Here is a 21,376-nt window from a genome sequence, read left to right on the forward strand (position 1 = left end):
AATACTGCTACTAACTGCAAGAAGATGAATTTTTTCTTCAGTAAACTGCTCCTTGAATATTAATAGTTCCGGAAACCTTGATTCTTACCTTATACTTACAATCACTACACCAATTTTGTTGGTTTCATAGTTTGCAGCTTACATTGATCAAGAAAAACCTTGACATTTTGCAGGTAATAATATTACACACAATCACTTCATGTCAGCTCATCAGGTAAATATTCTCTTATTTTCACCAATCATGCCTCTTAAATTTGAAAACCACTCTTTGTTCAACAGTGTCAGTATTTTTTAAGGAATAAATGAAGGGTTAATGAATACATAACATGTCTCTGTTTCGACAAAGCACAAGTGAAAAGTTATAGTACTAAGTACAGTATATAGGACCGACAAATCAATGATGTTAATTAATCAATAATTGTGAGCAGGCCTTAGCCAGATCTGGTGCTTAGGGAGGATCCACACAAAAACAAGTATTTTAAGTTTGCATGTGAATAACAAAAAAATAGTTTTTAAAAACACAACTGCTACAACAGCAAGTAGTCGAGTGTGATAGTGTTATTAGTTTATATATTAGTATAGCCAGTACAAAACACAGTATTTAGTTGTTATTTGTCTGTCACGTGACAATGTATTGGACTGTGCATGGCACATACATCTATGGCTCCCATCTCACCACCCCAGACTACAGTGTTATACTCTATCTATTGGTACCTATCGGAGAGCTTCATTTACAATAATTGTGATTACATCAATGACATAGACACAAAATAGCTGCAAAATGGTAAGTTTGACTTCAATAATTAATAGCCTAAATTATTTTATAACATACCATTAAAAATATTTATAGAAATGGTTTAAGAAGGAAGCCTTTTACCCTGTAAAAAGTTTAGTGGCCTGTGATACTAATACCTTAAGATTTTAAAGTAGTGTAAGCTAATACCGGTTTAATTTATTTGCTATTGTTTTTTTATAACAAATCATTTATTAACATTTTATCCTTTATTTTTTAAAGTTTTTATTACTTAAACTTATTTCATATTTTAGAATAATTTTACAGTTAATTTGAAGAGATGTGGAATGTATAGTTTAATACACTAAACCATTATGTTCTTTTCTGTAATTATTTAACCCTCTAGTAAAATGTATTGCACAATAGATTGTTATTCCTGATTGTAGAAAAATGACTATCAATTGCCTATTTCATGATGAAATTTCTGATTTCTGTCCAAGTTATGTAATCATTGAGTTAATTAGTTATATTTGAAAAGTTTGATCGTTCTTTGTTAACATAGACCAATACCTACCACAGTTATTTTATTCATAATTGACTCGGTTAACAGATGACTGTGCTGGACACACCTAACTACTACTACTACTCTAAAGTCGGTACATGACTCATATCGCAGTGAAGGTGTTAGCAAGTATTCTGTCGCTAGAGATGTATCGTAGCTTAACAAACTGACTACAGTGGACGCAACTAACTACTACTACTACTCTAAAGTCGGTACATGACTCATATCGCAGTGAAGGTGTTAACGACGTATTCTGTAGCTAGAGATGTATTGTAGCTTAACAAATTGACTACAGTGAACGCACCTAACTACTACTCTGACTTCCCTAAAGTCGGTACATGACTCGTATCGCTATGAAGGTGTTAATGACGTATTCTGTAACTAGAAATGTATCATAGCTTAACAAATTGACTGCGGTGGACCCACATAACTACTACTCCGGCTATTCTAGTCAGTACATGACTTGTATCGCTATGAAGGTGTTAACGACGTATTCTGTAGTTAGAGATGTATCATAGTTAGACTGCTAAAATAAGTCACGCAGGAAGAGGCTGCACAGGTGAAAAATAACATATGTTATTCTTAAACTACCTATTTTATAAGAAAAGATGAGTGGAGCAACTGTAAATAATTATAAATTGAATACATATTCCAATAAATATATAATATAATACACACTATTGCTGAACCTCTGTCGTTTAGTTTCAACCAGTGTTTAATGGAAGGTGTCTTTCCAAACAAATAAAAAAAATAAAAAATTTGTCCGATTTTTAAGAAAGGAGAGTGGGATGAACCCGAGAGTTATCGTCCAGTATCATTAATCCCTATATTAGCCAAGCTGTTGGAATTGATAGTATATGATCAGGTTAGCTTCTTCTTTGAAAATAATAACTACCTACAATTTTCTCAGTTTGGATTTAGAAAGGGAAGACCTACAATTGATGCTGTGGACAGGCTGGTAAGAGAAATTCTTTTGACATTTGAAAATAGAGCATTTGCTCAGGTTACTTTTTGTGACTTGAGTAAGGCTTTTGATTGTGTAAATCATGATGACCTTTTATTGAAGTTGAAATATTATAGTATTTCTGGTACACCTCTAAAATTTTTTGAATCTTATCTTAAGAACCAATTACAGTCAGTTTCAGTTAATGATGAAACATACAAAGGATGTTTTTGTTGAATGGGGAGTACCTCAAGGATCTGTGTTGGGACCACTCTTATTTTTAATTAGCATTAATGATTTGCCAAACTCATTAAACACAAAATCATTTTTATATGCTGATGATACAACATTCCTAAATATTGCCAATAATGTGAATGAACTTAATTCACTATCTCAAGCCACTATAACAGATGTTGCTTCTTGGTTCAGAACAAATGGATTTTTGCTTAATGAAAATAAAACTCAAAAGATTGTTATTTACGTTAAGAACTATGGACAGCAATAATATTGACTAGGATAGGGTTTCCAGGACTACATTTTTAGGAATCTACATTGATAATAAGTTAAGTTGGCAGGCTCATATAGATTATATATCCTCAAAGTATCAAGAGTTATATATCTTTTAAAACAATTAACAAGTTGTGTATCAAGTCACTATCTGAAAACAGCGTATTATGGTTATTTTCAATCAGTTTTTCGATATGGTTTAATTTTATTTGGCAACTGTTCTAGGATCAATGAAATTTTGATTCTAAAAAAAAAAAAAAAAAAACCAATTAGAGTAATAACAAAATTAGAAACAAAAGCTCACAGTAGACCTTTGTTCGCTCAATTAGAAGTGCAAACAATCATCAATTTATATATATTTGATTTGATTACTTTCATTTTGTAGAATCATGACTTGTTAAAATTTACAAATGAAATTCACGACCACAATACTCGTAATAAGATTAAGGCAGTAATTGAGTATCACAGACTGAGCAAATCTTTATCTAGTCACGTTGTATTGTCTGTTAAAGTGAACAATAAGATTTTTCACCTTATAAATGAACATTCAGTGAAGATATTTAAACAAAAATTTTATAAGTGGTTACTCAACAATCCCTTATATTCTTTAAATGAATTTTTTTAATGTCTGTGATCAATTTTTAAACTAAGAATTTATTTTTATACTGTGCAACTGTACTTAATTATTTATTAATGTTTTATAATAAAGGTTTATCTAATTTTATTAATAAATAAATTTATGTTTTGTTTGTGTATGTATAACTTGTATTGTTTCTATTGTTAATTTGATCGCTAGTTTTCATAGAGATTAATTAAGTTAGATTTTATTAAGCAATACATTGTTTATTATTTATTGACTTATTTGTTGTAACTTTAAATATCCTTATAGTAGGTTATTGATGTGGTAATACTGCTCAATATAAATGACTTTGTCAATGCTTTTGTAAGCCTGAACAACAATAAAACATATTCTTATTCTTAAATATAAAAACTGACATGTAAAATTCAAACCAAGATTTTGATATCATAGGTTCCAAATACATTCAACAGATTTGTGTGTGTATGTAAATGAATGTGCATTTGATGTATATTTTGAAGATTACAGTGGCCAAGTGGCATTAAAAAAACTTACCTTTTTTGAAGTGTATAACATTCTCTGTTTTGAACACAATACCATTAGTTAAAGGAGTACCAATAGCATCCTAAAGGCAGGGGTCTCCAAACTAAAGCCTTAGAGGGTTTCAAGCCATAGCCAATAGGCAAAAATTAATTTCCGTGAATAATGAATTATCATGTCCTATCGTGCTACATACGCTGAATTAAATAATAGTAAGGTCAAAATTCATACTTTAGCCCCTGGATGCAATATTTACCATTGGGGAGACATACACACTGATTATGTGTGGAGTAGCCCAGACTGAATGCTGAGCAAAGTGCTGGTTAAAATACTCTGGGATTCAGTTGTTCTTTATTATTAGACCGTGGAATTCTGTATCAGTGATAGTGATGGAAGTGTGGAAGATGTAATTATTTCCTGTGCTCAAAACCTGTTTGCTGATTCACGGTTTGTGACAAAATGAAAAACTTGAACTTCAAGATGAATTTGCTGGGAAACGAAAAGTTGAAAGAAAATGTCAACATTACTCAATATTTTTTGTTAATTTATTTTTGAGCTTTTATTTTAGATATATGCATGAAAGTTTATCTATGTAAAAAATATTGAAATATTTTAGATAATGTATGTTTAAGTTAGAAAATAACTGAAAATGATAAAAAAACTGTATTTTCCAAAATTAAAAAAGTATGTAAAATATTTACAAAACTACCAATTTTTAAATGTAATAGTTAATATTATTAATATATTTAATAGTTAATAAAAATATGGTATTTATTATATTCAATAAATCTTTTAAGGACTTTATTTTAGAAAACTTTAACTTGCACTTTTCCCCAATTTAATTGCTTTTACCAGTACTGCAGATGCCTCAATAAATACTTTGTTAATCGATTAAGTATTTAAATAAGTTTACTACAGACTTTACAGTCAGCAATTGTAAAAAAAATAATACTACACTGATACATTTTAATGTTTTCAGCACTGGGTATTAAATTAACAAACTCACTGCGGGTGATGACAAAATTGTTGCCATGCAATACTGGTGCGCCATGCGAATGACAACAATAGCAGACATCTGCTCGCTTGACCGCCATTGCCTCAGTGTGAACCTAGCAGAGGCCTTGGAATGTTGTGCCTGTTTCATACATTGTTTATTCGCAATCCATGCATGGCTCGCAATTGTCGTTTGCTGGCTGTGCTGTATTGTTTATTGTGTGTAGTGTATAGTGTAAGGTGACTGTGTTTATTATTGTATTTAGGCAATATGTAGGGCGACAATGAAGCAGTGGAAGACTTTACAAGTGAACAAGACGATTCCGATTCAAGTTCAGAGAGTTCTGCCCATGAAGATATTTATGATGTTTATGGACTGTTATCAATTTTTTACACAAAACAATTCTTTTTACTATTGGTACAATTAACAATGCCTTTCGCGAGTGACAGTGCCATTCGGGAGTAATAGACCCAGAGTCCTGCGGTACTGACAAAGTGGGGACCGGCGCTAGGAGCGACTGACAATTGTTGTCACAGTTACATCACCAAATCTTGCAGTGGGGTTACCTGGACAACCTTGAACGCCTTTTTGGCAGATCTGACTTCATTTTGGGTAACTAAAAAATAAAATCATTAAAAGTAAGTTAAATAAAAAATGTCCGCATTTACCATGACCGGTCAATTTTTTTCAGCAACGAATGTGTTAATAAACAAAATCAGACAAACACACAAAAACTAATGCTTCTTATGTATGCGTAGAATACAGTTACACCATAGAATAAAAAAAAAGAAATATGGGACTGAACTGGCATTCAAAACCTCCAACCTTGCACTACAACTAAACACAACAGAGCAGCTTGAAAACATAGCAGTTCATAAGATTTAATCTTCTGACTGCCCTAGCACTTACATCAGTAAAACACACATTTAATATGTTAAGTGGGCAAACCAAAAGAAAGGCTGACTTACAACAGAATTCAAAGTATATATGAAATTGATACTGATAAGTTTAGGTCATCTGGGTTTCCATTATGTTTGTAAAAATTTTGTTTTTTTTTTAGTAAAAAATCTATGATTTTACTTCTGTTGGTTGTATATTTTAAATGCCCCTGTCAATTGATAATCCCCCAACTGTGAAGTATTTGCTGTTATTTTGAATGAATACTATTGAAAGCAGTAGAAATTCACCGTCATAATTGTGAACAGAATGAGTGATGAAATGGCATTCAAATAGATAATAGCAAGGAGCCAAAAGAATGTTCATGATGTGAAACGGAGTTTACGACCCTCAAACAGAAACATCATCTTGAAGGTCAGCACAGCAATGACAATAGCGTCAACATAATCGTATTGCAGTCACTGTTTAAACCAGGTGGTATTATGAAATAAGAATATGAAAGGTTGTTTTTAAACATGATAAGTGTCTTAATATTGATGGCAATCTTGTAGAAAAGTAGATAATTGTGTAGTCTTTCATATTAAAATAAAATTGTTTCAATGACTTTACTTGATCTTTAAAAAATCTTGTATTACTAGTCTACATATTATTTTGCTTACAAGAAGTGTCAAATATTGTGCCACAAGTTTTGAAGTTGAGTGCTGATGCAGCCTAATTATGAAAAGTTAATTTTTATTTTGTATTATATGAACAATTTAAATTAAGTGTTCCAATTATTTTGGACAGAATAGGTGGTGAAAATGGCAAATGGAGATGACAAAATAGTTGACTAGTTGTAATATTGGTTGGAGAAGCCCCACAGCAGGCAGTGGTTTTTTATCATTCTGCAGCCAGCAGTGCAAAACCCTCTACTCATGAATTATCCATGTTAGAGATGAGGTGAACAAATGAGTGCAAATTGTTTGAAAAGTCATACTTGAGTTTTGACAGTATTGATATATACCATCTCATAATATAATAAGAGTTCTTATAATAGTAAAAATAGCATAACAAAAATATAAAGAAAAAAAATAAAACACAAATGCTCTTATTTTTATAAAACAACATTTATAACTCGAGAACAGCTGGACCGAATTTGATCATTTTAGTGTTTTTGGATTTGTTTTCATCGGAAATAGAATAATAAATATTAAAGCATTGTAAAAGTTCAATGGGCTCTGTCCCAACTGTCCTCTAAAGTTGTGAAAATTCCCATTAAAAATCCACTGTAGCAAAAGAGCTTGACAAAATCAACTGTTTTTCTAATCATTATAATGAGAAAGCAATCATATGTTCACTTAATTTAAGTACCATTTTAAATTTCCTTACATTTGTAGCTTCTAAGCATAGAGCAAGTTAAAAATAATTAGACTTTTTATTTGAACCTCTTCTGTACTGTTGAGCACAGAGTTTATCCACATAATAAAATTGGAAGCTTTAGTAAAATTACATTTTTAACTGTAACTTTTCCAAATAATAAATGTGCAGTGATTGGTCACAACTGTAATGCAGATATCAAAGACAAAAATTAAAATCTTTCTTTGCCTACAAATATAAAGACTGTTATAAAACCCAACTTTTTTGCAGACATAAGTTTCTCATAATTGCTGTCGTACATATTTTCTTGGTTCGGGGCAATGAATCAAACTCAACTTTGGTATCGGAAATATAATTAATTTGATCCAGAAGTGCTCATACACATGTAAAACCTAAAATAAATCTATACCTAATTTTGCTTAACATAAGAAGTTCTGATCCATGAATACTTAATAATATGTACCTAAAATATTTATACTTCCGTTTCAATATTACATTTAGCCATTTATTACATAGTAAGTGTGTTAAATGAACACTAAGGAATTCGACTTTTTGGATCATGAGGTTGGAATATCTTTCAGTGATTATCATTTATCTCAGGAGAACAAGGATGAGATTCAAAAGAAATATGCCCACTACGTCCCAGTTTTTCAGTAGGAAATTGAGTACGAAGCCACAGGTTCTGCTAGTTAGAAATACATCATTTTTAAGAAAGAGAGTCTATAGTATATGCCATGCATAGTTTTCTCTCAAATTTAGTGAAGAATTATCAAATTGAGGATTTGAACCACAATTTTCCACTCATGTACCTAGAGTAATATAACAATAAAAAATCAACCTAACTTTGTTATGACGTCTTAAAAAGTTATAATTTTTAGATCTAAACTATACAATATAAATCAGACCCTTTTCATTATTACTCTGAGTTAGTTTAACAAAATATCAAATGTAATTTTTTTTTAACTGTCTCCTGTCCTAGAAATAAATTTTATCCTATCCGATTGGAGACTTTTTGGCGATTCATGAAGCTATTAGAGTACAAATGTTTCTACCACTTCGAGAATGTTGGCCTCTAAAGTATCCTAAAAGATAAAATTACTGGATGAACAAATCTAAGCTGTAATGTGGATGTTTCAGCATTTCCCATCCTAATACATCCGATTTTTACCCAGTGATGAAAGCCACATCAGGCCTGGCTTTACATAACTGCAAATGAATGACACCTATTATAGAAAACTGCTTCTTCATTTTAATTTTAAATGATAATTTTGCAGCATTCAATACATCACAATAATTATTGTCAGGTGAACGTGGGGAAAAACCAAGGAGAAAAGTATCTTGTATGCAAAATAAAAACTGTGGCCATTACCAACAACTGCATCTATGCCGTCACTGGTGCCCTTTCACCATTCTTCTATCGGACGTATCATGGTGCACCAAAGTTATAAGTACACCGGTTTTGATTCAAAAAGACCTCACCCCTTTAAACTTGGTAGAATTGATAAAAAAACATTCAATCGATGTTGGTTGTGATGCTCTAATAATAACAGACTCAGGGTAACACATAAGAGTCAGTTTTGCTCATAAACAGATTTCAAAGGGAATTAAATACAAATTTTCTCTAATGAGATTTCAGACTTTCTCAATGTTGGACTCAGTCATACTCATCCTAGAACAACGCTTGTGGCTCTCTATCTCAACCTTCTCATGCCTTTCAAACAATTCTTTACACCAAACAAACACAGCTTCTGCTTGTTTGGTATATACACTGTGCCTATAGTCACTACACTAGTTTTTGTTGGGTTTACTCCTTTCTTGATCAAAAACTTAATTATAATGTGGTTCTTCACACAAAATATTTATTACGTTTTTTATCATGACTTGTTTCAACAGTAAAAGAACCCAGGAGAGTTGGGGTTGATTCTCCCCCCTCTCTAATGATATAGGATGTTACTTGCTTATCAGCCTTTTCTAGGTTAATAACTCCACCAGAATATGATGGAAATTAGTCACTTCTAAATTTGACACACCCTTGTATTTAAAGTCTTAGTTTAAATTAAGTTGTAAAAATAATATTAAGCTTCTACTCTTGTAAAGTTCTTCTTCAATTCACCTAGTAGTCACAACCAAAATTTTTACTTATTAAATAAGAAAAACAATGTCATCAATAAGATCTCTCAAACTTAGTAAAAATTACATCTTTTCATATGTGTGTAGAATTCAAAGCATAATAATAAATTTTATGAAATTATTTCCTAAAGCTTTATAATAGAACAATTGCACATTTAATTTTGGAAATATTTAAGTTTAAGAAACCAGTCATATGGGTTCTATTTCAAAACCAAACATGGTAAAAGGTTTGCTTAAATTTCAAACAAGATGAATATTTTAATTAAAGAAATACTTGTTCAAAGTGAATTTAAACAATGGCAAATAATTTATTTCAGTAGTGAATGAAACAATCTCATTTTGTTTACAGATATAATGCATTATTTGTTATTGTTAAGTGGTATTACTTTTAACAAGTGTAACTGCTTACTTTGCAACAGCCATTTTAGATATACCTCTTATTTAATGTGACAAACTCAACAGAAATTGAATGTCGAAATAAACTTTGAATTGTGTAACTTCAAAAGGAGGGATATTATGCTAGGAAATACATATATAACATTTTAAAGAGATTCTGAAGCTAAATTATTTTGATTATAACAAAAAATGTATAAACCAATTAACGTGGCAAAAGAGAAAAATTGGAAATATATATTATATAATAAAAATACTGTTTGTTTGCATATTAGAAATAAAATGTAGTTTAATATAAACACTTACAGCATTTCTTATGTTTTGAAAGAGAATTCTGTGTAATATTGAAGTAACTCTATATGCAGAAACTAGTGTTGGTTAAAAATTACTATATTTAATCCTATTATGATACCATGATAATTAATGTTTTAAAACTACATCTGGTAATTGTAATTGCTTCAACGTTTTATACTACAGATTTAATGTTTGGAAAAATAACTTTTACCTTTTTTTTCCACCTAATTACAATGTATACTCTATATTCCTGAAAGTAATAGGTACCAAGGCCAGCAGTACCAAGTTTTAATGTGATATTTTTAACATGCCAGAGGAAGTTACAGACAGATAGACAGACACTTAAGTTGAAATTGTCCTTGGATCGCCTATTCTAAAATTTCATATTATCTTTAGTTATTTTATTAAAATTAATTTGAAGTTATAATATTTTATACATTACAAAACAAGTGCGTAAAAATATGATAATAGTACAGTTAAAATGTAATAAATGAAAAGAGGATAATAAACACTACAGAAAGTATTAAGAAGTATTTATTAAAAATACGCAAAACAACAACACTAATGTGATTTAATTTCACTGTTAAAGTGTGAGATCTGGGCAATCTCTAGAGATTCTTAATCTAGTGCATTTAAGATTTTCAGTGTGAAAGTGAACCTGTTATATTATTGTTTCCACAATTATAGCTACCATGTAACAACATAGATTACAAACTAACAAAACACATTTTACAACCTCAAAATGTAAAATGAAACAATTACAAAATGCAACACAAGTGACAACTGTTAAAAATTGTTGCTGAAGAAAAAAAAACAACAATATATATAAATATAAATTTTCTGCTACACTAAATTTTAATTATTGGGTTTCACGACTGTATTCTAGGTTTAAAATAATTAATTGTGTGTAAACCAATAGATTTTTATACTCTTGTTTATAAATCTTACAATGAGTAGATGTTATTTTTACATGAGTACTTACCATAATAATTTTATTTGTTTTAGAAACTGCAATAATTTGCTGATAAATCTACATTTATGTAGCCAATCAAAAATTACAATTTATAGATATAATTTTAACCCTTTTAGTGCTGCTACCTCATTAAACTGTTAACCATGTGCAAACTGACAAATTTTTACACAAAAAATAAATTTTCATCTTTTTATTATTTAGTTTAGTTTATTTCTTTCCCTGAAGGGTAAATTAATTTACTCTACAACAAACACAATAATATAAATATTTTAAAATAAGTATAATTAACAGACTATAAATCTCTTTAACAACACATTCTTTTTTCTCTTTAATCCAACTGGCAGTTTATGAGATCTTTTAGTAATGCTACATAAAACAGTAGATAAAACATAACAATATAATACTGTTTTATACTTGGATTAAAAAATAGCCATTTAAGAAAAAAAAATTAAACAAATGAGGTCTACAAAAACCTTGTTGTACATTTTTGTACTATAATTATTTAAATTAGTTTCGATTCGTAAGGAACAAGTTGCACTTTACAATAAATACTATAATGCAGTGTAAACAAAATCTGGGGAGAATATTCCTGGTTCACTGAAATTTTCTAAAAATCGTCTGATGTGAGATTAATTATATGCTTTATACAATTTTTGATGATTAATTTTGAATACTAACAAAAATCAACCATATTACCCACACAATATTATACAGAGTGGCCCATAACTCTGGAAAAAAGGTATACCACGTTATTGCTCAGGTCAAGACAAACACATTTCACCATATGAATTTGGGTCTCCAATGCTTAGTTTTCTTATCTGTATGTGTTTTTTATAATAAAAAATAATATCTTAAAATCTAATAGATTAAATTATACCAAATAGAGCAGATTTACTGTGATAAGACATAGCCCACATGAGTTTTTCAGCGAACATCCAAAAACTCAAAAGTGAATAAATGACAGCTTCAGACCTATTGCACTAAGATACAAGTTATTTTTAATTTAAGTGATGAAGTACATTAAGATTGTTAACCAACTTTTGTTTTATCTAAATAATTAAAAACCCAATAGAGTTTATTGTAAAAATATATTAACAACATAAACGTCTTTATGAAGAATAAACAAAGAAAACAAAAACATATTTCTTAATTAACAGTAATAAACTCCTTTATTTACAGTAATACTTTCTTTATTTAAAACAACTGTTAAAAGAGTGAAATAAAGGTTACCTTAACTAGGTTAAGTGTTGCCTATTAAGAATAAGAAACAACAAGCCCAATCTTACAGTAATGTTCAGACACCATTTAAAAAAATTGGAAACCGCATAGATTAGCTGTTTTATGGGAGAGACAGCTGATTCTTGTATGACTTAATTTTAGTAAAGATATCAATCCTAAAACAAAACAGATCTTAAAATAAATCAACACACATCAAATATTTGACATTATGGTAAGCAAGAAATGTGTATTTAAATTATTTTGTATCAAAAACACAAAAGTTATAAGGAACTGCCGTTTATTCACTTTTGTATTGTTGGCTATTCACTGAGAACCTCAATGTGGGCCATGTCTTGTCACAGTAAATCTGCTCTAAATCAGTGATTTATTATTCGATTTAAATAATTTTTGTGTCATTAGATTTATGGTAAAATCCTCTAAAAATGTTTTCCTTGAGAAAAATTGCTGGTTTTTAAGATATTCAAAGTTAAAAAGTTTTAATAGCCACCATTTTGAAGATATTACAAATATCATAATACTGTTTTCAATAAATGGCCTTGTTATCATAAACATTTCAGCTAAATTTGGTATAATTTAATCCATTAGTTTTGAAGATATTAATTTTTTTATAAAAGAAAACACTTACAGATGGAAAACTAAGTATCGGAAACCAATGTTCATATGGTGAAATATGTTTGTTTTGACCTGAGCAATAACTTGGTATGCCTTTCTCCAGAGAGTTACAGAACACTGTACAGTCCATTTAGTTTACAGTCAATTTCTACTACTGTAAACAAGTTCAACAAAGGATTCAAGTAAAGTTAACCAAACATATGGCTATTGATACTCATCAGTAAAAACAAAAAAGCTTCTGTGTAGTTGAAGAGAATAAAGAAAAAAAATTAATGTTTATTTGAAGTATTTAATTTTATATGTGACTTTTGTATTTTATAATTGAACATTGGCACTTTTAACACTAGTATGGAGTGTCATTAAGGTCCTTAGCACTAAAAGGGTTAAATAAATAGTTTAATAGGTATTAAATATGAACAAATTTAAAATGTACACAACATTTTTTTTAATTAAGAGAATTCTTTTAGTTCTTATGGAACTTATGACAGAAAACTGTAGCTACTGTAAGATTTTGCTTATTTTAACCCAGAAAGTTTGATCAGATTAAGAGGAATGTTAAGTCCAGGTATTGGATATTGGTTGAAGTGATTTGACAGGTGATGTATGTATCAGTTTTCAGACTAAAGGTTTGTCTGTAAGTAAATTTGAGATTTTCTATAAGTTCAAGAATATTACAATATTAAATGTTTTTATAGTTAAGAAAGGGTATTAACTATACATGAAGAATTAATGGATAATCCATCCATCAATTTGTGTTGTTGAATTTGGTTTATGGTTAATTATTTTATTGGTTCAATTTATTTAAGAATTTCTGTAAATTGTGAAGAAGTTAGTTAAGGAAGGACGAATAGAGAAATTAGGTTTTCATAACGTAGTTTGACTTGAAATTGAATTATTATAAAACTAATTTGTAGAATAAAAGATAAAATAATCAAATATTTCAAGATGTTAAAATATAAATATTTGATGAAGAGGTATAATGTGTTTCTATATAAATAAGTAAAAACTAAAATTATACAGGGTTAGTCAATGATGAGAACTGTGGACAATTCTGAACACTATGACACAGATTCAATAGGCTTAGGAAGTAATGAGATTATGCCTTCGTAAAATGATCAATTCTTTCATCAAAGTGTAAATACTGCAAAGGTTTTCATGCAAAAAAACACAAACTTAAGGATCAAAAGTTTTTGAAACAAAGTATCAATTAATTTATGTCCAGGATGTCACTGGCTATCACTAAACTCCCCTTTCCTCTGCAATTTTTACCAAATTTGTAAAAAGCTACATTTGCATACAAAATGTATGCTTAAACATTCTAAAGGCATATTAATTAACTGTTGACATGATAATCATAATATAATTGTAAAAGATAAACATATTGGTGTCACATTCTCTGGATATAAACTTGTCACTTCACACTTCTGTCAAATGTAAGCACAAGTATCCAAACAGTTAACCCTCAATAATTGGTCTCCTATGATCACACTCTCTGTGTGAAAACCCAACATATCACTGTGACCATTTGGTTACACACTAGGCTGTTATGGGTTAGTCCACAATACCGTTTTTGCTTTGTTTACACTACACTTTTTTATGATAAAAAAATGTAAACTCAACTGGTAAAAAAGTATTATGCATGAATAATAATAACTGTGATAATGGTGTAAAATCACTGAACCAGATTACCCAAAAGATTTATATTTATGAACAAATGTATGAAGAAACTTCCAAAATCTAATACCATTACACAGATTCACAGTCAACCTTCTTTGATTTTCTATTGAAAAATAAATGTATAGGATAGTAAGTAGATGAGAATATTTATAATGTTCAAGTAACAACATATGATTTATCATGTCAGTTCGGAAGTTTTTGATTAGTATTTTAGACTTATTGTGGCTGGGCCAACTACATATCATAATAGTTTCATGCATACATTTTAGGAATCCACAGACAATTAAATCTTATAAGAATCTTTTTCATTTGAATGTTAACTATAACTTTTTTTGTTTCTTTATACATAGCTCAATTTAATTGTGTCTATATAGCTTTTGCGTAGTTACTAATATTTTCCATTTTATTTTATTTTAGAATTTTGAATAATCAAGAGTGCAAAATATGAAACCTTGTAAAAAATATTTATAAGTTCCATCCTTTAAAACTAATAAAAAAATGTTATACCTTCCAAAACCAAATTAGATTAAGTATTAATAGAAAGTGAGTATTAAAAATTATTAGTTACACATTTTAAACTTGAATCAAAAAACTTCATTCTTTTTAAAACTTGACAAAAATAATTAGTTAAAGAAACATACTTCATTACATGGCCAAGTCTGCAAGTATTGGTATAACATGTCTTAGACTTTACTAAAACAGTTTCAAAAAACCATTAGGAATCTTAAAATAAAAATGTTTTGAAAAATGTTTAAACCACACATTTTATTAATGTCATAATCATTGTTAAAATGTACATTAACGATGAATATATGTATAAAAACAAGCTATGTTTTCAAACCAATAATAACGAATAAATAATCACAGATTGAATAAACATATATACTACATTACTTACTGGTTCAATTTATAAAACTAATATAATTTATAAAAACAAATATTTCTGCGTAAATTGTTAAAAAATGTAAATAAATAATATATTTTATAATATATAATTCCTATTGCACATTTTTGCTTATCACTTATAGTTAGTATAAGAGTATCATTTTATATTAATATATACAGTAAATACATATTAAAATTCTCTCTTCTTTCAAACATAATAATACTTGTTGGACATTTCAGAGCATATATCATCTGCTGAATATTTACAAACATATTTTACACAGCAATCGCTACCTCTGTTGTAGTCCGGGAGACCTCTAGTCGTTTGTATGATTGAATCACCCATACGATTCATAAACAACTATTTTAGTGTCACCGAAAACAAAATTCTACATTTCTATTTAGAACGGAATTAATCCTCTTATGACCGACTCTAGTTCAAAATGTGCTCTCTTCTTTAATACGCCAAACTAGATACAATATTCTTGTTTAGAAAAATAAAAAGATATTAAAAATAAAAATAAAACAAAAAACTAACCATCAGTCGGATGAGAGAGAGCCTGTAGTGGTAATATCGCCTTCTCATCTTTAGGACTTTCCGGTAATGGGTCGAACACAGATGGTAAAGTAGATAAGTTGGGATCAATAGACTCCTTCTTGACAATCTCCACTGCTTCGGACGGTGCCATGGGTGCCTCTACCAGCTCGGGCTTAACATCTATTATTGTACCTGCACAGGACAATAATACCTTTCTATTGACACATCATGATCATGGCCAGTAGGCTCCTCTGCCACCATTCTCAAGTACAGTCAGCTTACCTGTTGTTTCTGTTGTATTGTTGGTGACAACCGGTGGCGGTGTCGGGGTCACTACCTGGTTGGTTGATGGTCTCTTATGGACGATGGGAGCTGCCGTTGCCACAGGGGTTGGACGAGGAGGTTGAGCTGGCAGTGAGTGGCTCGCAACCACAGCGGGCTTTTTATCTACAACAACACATAAAGTTTAGTTGTGTCATTTTATGAAAGAATTTTAGTGTAAGATGAATCATTATTACTTTTACACATAAGATTAAATTATACAAATATATTTATCGTTATTGTATCAGTGAAAGATGTACAAAACATTATATTCAATTACTAACCATGAATTTAAGTGTGTTAAGACAATTTTAAAAATATAAGCTACTTGTACGTCCTATTAGCCTAGATGAGCCATTGAGTGTTGTTGACCCTTGCTTGAAATGTGTAGGAATTACAGATGCTAAAGCCTGGTATGTTCCATTAGCCAACATAAGCACTGAACGGAGGATTAGAGAAACAATAAAACTGGTTCTATTGGCCTGCTAGATGATGCAGCCATAGTTACAGAAAGTTTTCTAAAGATGTGGACTGGCAAATACTGTTCGCCTGGCCACAATACAATACAATACAAAGGCAATATTGTTGACACAGTCACTCAACCTTTTTTTAGGTACATCTCTTTTTCCCTTGCATGTAGTGTGTAAGGATAATAATACACAAGTAGGTTTGATTAGCCTAGATTACTTTTCAAACGTCATTTATTTCTCATTTAAATAAAGTGGTAAAGAAATGTTTTGTCGAAAATTTATCACATGAACGTTTGGCAGTATTTGAGAATATTTAAGTTTAATGTATTATTTTCAAGTGTACATTAGTTTGGATTCTATGTTTAAAAAAAAATAAACTTGTATGAAAAAAATACTTCCCAACATCAAAGCATACACGGTTTCAACATTAAACTGATTATCTGCTCTGTGTGTTCAAATAGTGCGATAGCATCTATATTATTTACCATACAGTCATATAATTGCCTGAGATTATAAGATTTAACCTAAGGACTTGCAACTAAATTACCTCTATTTTTCCAGATTTTGCAAGGGCATTTTATAAAAAATATGAGAAATACTAACAGTTGTTTCATTATGTATTGTCATACATCATTTCTTTCATAAAAGTCTGTATTTTTACTATGCATAATTTTATTAGTAATGGTTTTTTGAAAACTTGAAACTTTTTGATATTTTGTTTTAGAGGGTGGAACCATACCTACAGAAATGATATATTTGTACTAAATGGAAATTCCAAAATATAAAAATTATTAACACATTTCTCTAGTTTCAGAAAATATATAGTTTGATGGACTTATCTCATATATATATATATATATATATATATATATATATATATATATATATATATATATATATATATATATATATTTATTTATTTATTTTTATATTGACCAAACTTGTAACAAGAGCATTTTTGTGAACATTGACATTACTCTGGTAACTTACTATATTATAGCAATAATAGTTTTTCCATACATGAAACAGTATTATATCATATCAAGAGTTAGCAACAACATATCATTTATCAATAACAAGTACAAGTACAAAATGATGAAGCAAAACTCATCATATTTATGAATTCAGAAAGCATCAATTTTCTTGCATACCAACCTTTATATCTTCAAAGTTAGAAGGCTCAACATTTATTCTCATTTTGAAAAAATAAAATTGTATTTATCCACTAAACACATTCTGTATTTTGAATAAATATCCCTAATTGCTATAAAATTGTATTTATAAAAATTGACAATGATAAATCTAGTCTTGGTTGGGGCTCTGAGATCTTACGACACTAGGTAGGCCTAATTAGATTCACTACCGCTGTAATGGTCTACTGGTTCACTTTCTAACAACTCCCTTATATCACTAAATTGATCTAAAAGTTCCTATCCAATTCAAATGCATATAGTGTTGATAAAATTCAACGTATAAAATAAATAAAACTTACTAAAATACAAATTTGACACTCCTAAACCTAGGCCTACATATTATGAAACTTGTTATTTTGAAACAAAAAACTTATTATTTATTTAATTAAATCACTTATGTGAAAGAGAAATACTTTTCAAAACATGTTTATACCACTTGACTAAATAATAACTTCAAATAATATTACATACTTGCAACAAGAAATATAAACAAACTTACCAATACATGAACAACAGAACAGCAAAGAAATTACAAGAATGAATATGGAATACAATATTCTTCTTCTCTCCAACTTGTATCAAAGATTGAAAAGTACCTTATATGTAACTTCATACTAATCGATACATTGAATTATCCACTATCAAATGCTACCATTACTTTTGTCAAAAAGCGTTATAGTTACTTTATAAAGTGGCTTATTCACGATAATTTTTGACAGTCGCTGCAGCGATTGTCACCAGTAACTCAGTTAAAAGTATTCTTAACCCTTAAAGCGCTAATTTAAATTACTGTCAAACGCTAAGACATAAAAAAATATTTTTTTTTAATTTCCCAATGCTAATTTTTGTTTCATATTTCTTGGTATTACCTTTATAAGAAAAAATAATAAATATGTAATATTACATATTTTTGAGAATTTTATACGCACGAAAAACAATTGACAAATTCGTCAAAACTTGGGTCATCTGGATTAGTCATTATAACAAAAAATTATACTAAATGTTAGTAAAAACAAACTAAAACACTATTAGAATAACAACAGACTTATTCAAAACACTTTGTTTAACAATATAACCAATATACGACCAACACACACGTAGAAACAGCTGAATGAAAACGGACGCGTCTGTAGGCGTATGCCGCGTCACAGGCCATACAAAAAATGGCGGCGATTGCTTTCAACCCGAGTAGATACCGTTACAAACGTCCACCAACGGTAACAAAGCGTTTTGTCTACTCCCGACAGTCGAAAGGAACATCGACCTGCTCTCTTGCATAAGTTTTAACAATTTATTCTTCGCCATTTCAAAAGTAAAGCTTTTGCGTTTGTAGACGTTATCCGCGTTTAAAGCATCGGGAGTTCCGCGCCTAAAGGCGTTAGCCGCGTAGGAAGGGTTAATTTTTGTAAATTTTCTTAACCTAAATTTTATTCACTACATTTAGCTATAAAACAAATCATAATCTAATTATTTTTCATTAAAATTTTACTTTGTTCAGTAATCAGCTTATAACAAAAATAACAAAATAAATTATTTATTTTGTTTTAAGAAAACGCTGTAAGGTCTTTTGGGCTAATTTCATCCCTTTAATACCCAAAAGTGGAACAGATGCCTCTACAAGGCTACATCCTTTCAAGGGCTTGGTGCAAATATACGATGACACAATATAATTCTATAATTCATAAACATTCTAGTATTAAACCATTCTAAAAAATAACCTCCAAGTTGTTACGGGTCACATGACATTAACAATCATAATATCCCCTAGAAATAATCAATTTTTAGCTAGTTAGTGACAAAATCAATGTTTTTATTGTTTACAATATATGTCTAAGACTGATATTATCTCTACTCCAGTATCGTGTGTTACAATCAAAATAAAAATTTGCTGAGCAATAGACTATAGAGAAGTATCTTGAATGGTTTGTTCCTGTTTCCTCAGAGAAAGAAGATCAAGCTTGTCATAAATCTGAATAATACCAATTAGGGCTAGGTTAGGGCTGCAAAGAACTTTCATCCTCCAAGTGACAGGATCGAAGTTTTCATCTTCCATGAAAATTGCAGAACTTGTGATTTCTTCCATTCTCTTTCGCATCCAATAATATCTCTAGAAGTGCACTGAGAATCAAATTTATAAATTCTTCTTCAATTTTAAAAGCCTCTGACTGACTGTTGATTAGTGAATTATAAGAAAAATATATAACTAATGTTTTCATCAAATTATTATATGCCAAACACATGCATTTGGCATCAGAAAAAAAAACAATAGTGGAGGAGAGACTGAAACAGGAAATGGCAGATTGTGTATCAAAGTAATATCAAAACACACTTAATCCCTACTAATACTGATCTGACTGGTATTTATGTAGAATTCTCTGTATATTATTATTCTGAAAATAATCAGCTGATAAAGGTGAATTGTCCTTGAAGCGAATCTGAAGATAGTCTGGTCTGAAAGTCTGCATTTTTAATTTTTATTTGGTTTGTCATAACGTCTTCAAAATTAAACTACTGTTGAAAACCTTCTGTGGGCAATAGCACCTCATCTTGTGGTAATGACTAGAGAACTAAAGACAATAAACAGTTAGTGGTAGCATCAGAATAATGGAAAGACCAGGTATGTACAAATTACATTGATTATTGACCATTAGTTGGTTGCACAAATCTCAAATAAAATTGGTCATCATTGACACCGTATCCCTCACTCGTTTTAAAGCTCAATACGATAGGTTTATCCGATTTTTCACTATTAACACTCTCCTTTATCAATAGTAAATTATAGGTTTAAAAATTAAACTGTAAAAAATGTAAAGATATCAATAAAAAACTTACTTGTTTCTGAATTGGTTTGATTAGGAAGCCCAACTGGTGTATTTTTACGAGTAACTGGTTGAGATCTGTTTACCATTTGTCCTGAGGAAGTAGTCATTGATAAATTTGGGACAGTTCCTTCTGAAGATTGTTCCTGTAAACATACAGTTTTGTTTAAAACATTGCAAGTTGAGTCAACCAATGATATAGTTTAACTTGAATAATAACTCGGTGTATGGTAATAATTTACATGATTTTATGTGTGAAATGCTTTACCATTTCTTAAAACAATGAATTGACTGTTAAGAAATAACTGCCTTGCCAATCACTATTTTAATGTAAGAGAACCAATTGAGACAATGGTTTAGATAAATTAATAAGGATTTTAATTGTGTTTTTGTTCCATATTTACTTATTTTATGCACAAAAATTGCAAACTGATTTATGAATTCATAAGAAACACAACATGCCCTTTCTGGCACAATCAGAATAAAGATAGATTCCACGTGTGGTCAGCTGGCATCTTAAAATATCAAACTAAAATGGATTAATAGCTTTGAATGATAATTTGTAGTATGGTTTAATTACATAACTTTTTAAAGGTTTGGTATTCTTAATAGTTTTGTAAAATTTTAAAAATCTAATTTAATTCTAGAGATCCTCTCAATTTTAATATCCATGCAATAAAATAGATAAGTAGATATTAAGAATATCAAACTAAATATGGATTA

At 29.7% G+C, this 21,376-nt stretch overlaps 1 protein-coding gene across 3 annotated transcripts in view; it reads right to left on the bottom strand.

The window, feature by feature from the left end:
- Positions 1-21,376, bottom strand: part of LOC124360602 (bromodomain-containing protein 3-like) — a 129,526-nt gene that overhangs the window by 17,351 nt on the left and 90,799 nt on the right. For all 3 annotated transcript variants that reach the window (XM_046814350.1, XM_046814349.1, XM_046814348.1), the window contains 3 exons: positions 20,667-20,799; positions 16,133-16,297; positions 15,851-16,042 (listed from right to left, as the gene is read on the bottom strand). In XM_046814350.1, the coding sequence (XP_046670306.1) occupies positions 15,851-16,042; positions 16,133-16,297; positions 20,667-20,799 (490 nt within the window). The remainder of the gene's footprint in view (positions 1-15,850; positions 16,043-16,132; positions 16,298-20,666; positions 20,800-21,376) is intronic.

The sequence above is a fragment of the Homalodisca vitripennis genome, chromosome 4, assembly GCF_021130785.1.
Source record: "Homalodisca vitripennis isolate AUS2020 chromosome 4, UT_GWSS_2.1, whole genome shotgun sequence".
Lineage (NCBI taxonomy): Eukaryota > Metazoa > Arthropoda > Insecta > Hemiptera > Cicadellidae > Homalodisca > Homalodisca vitripennis.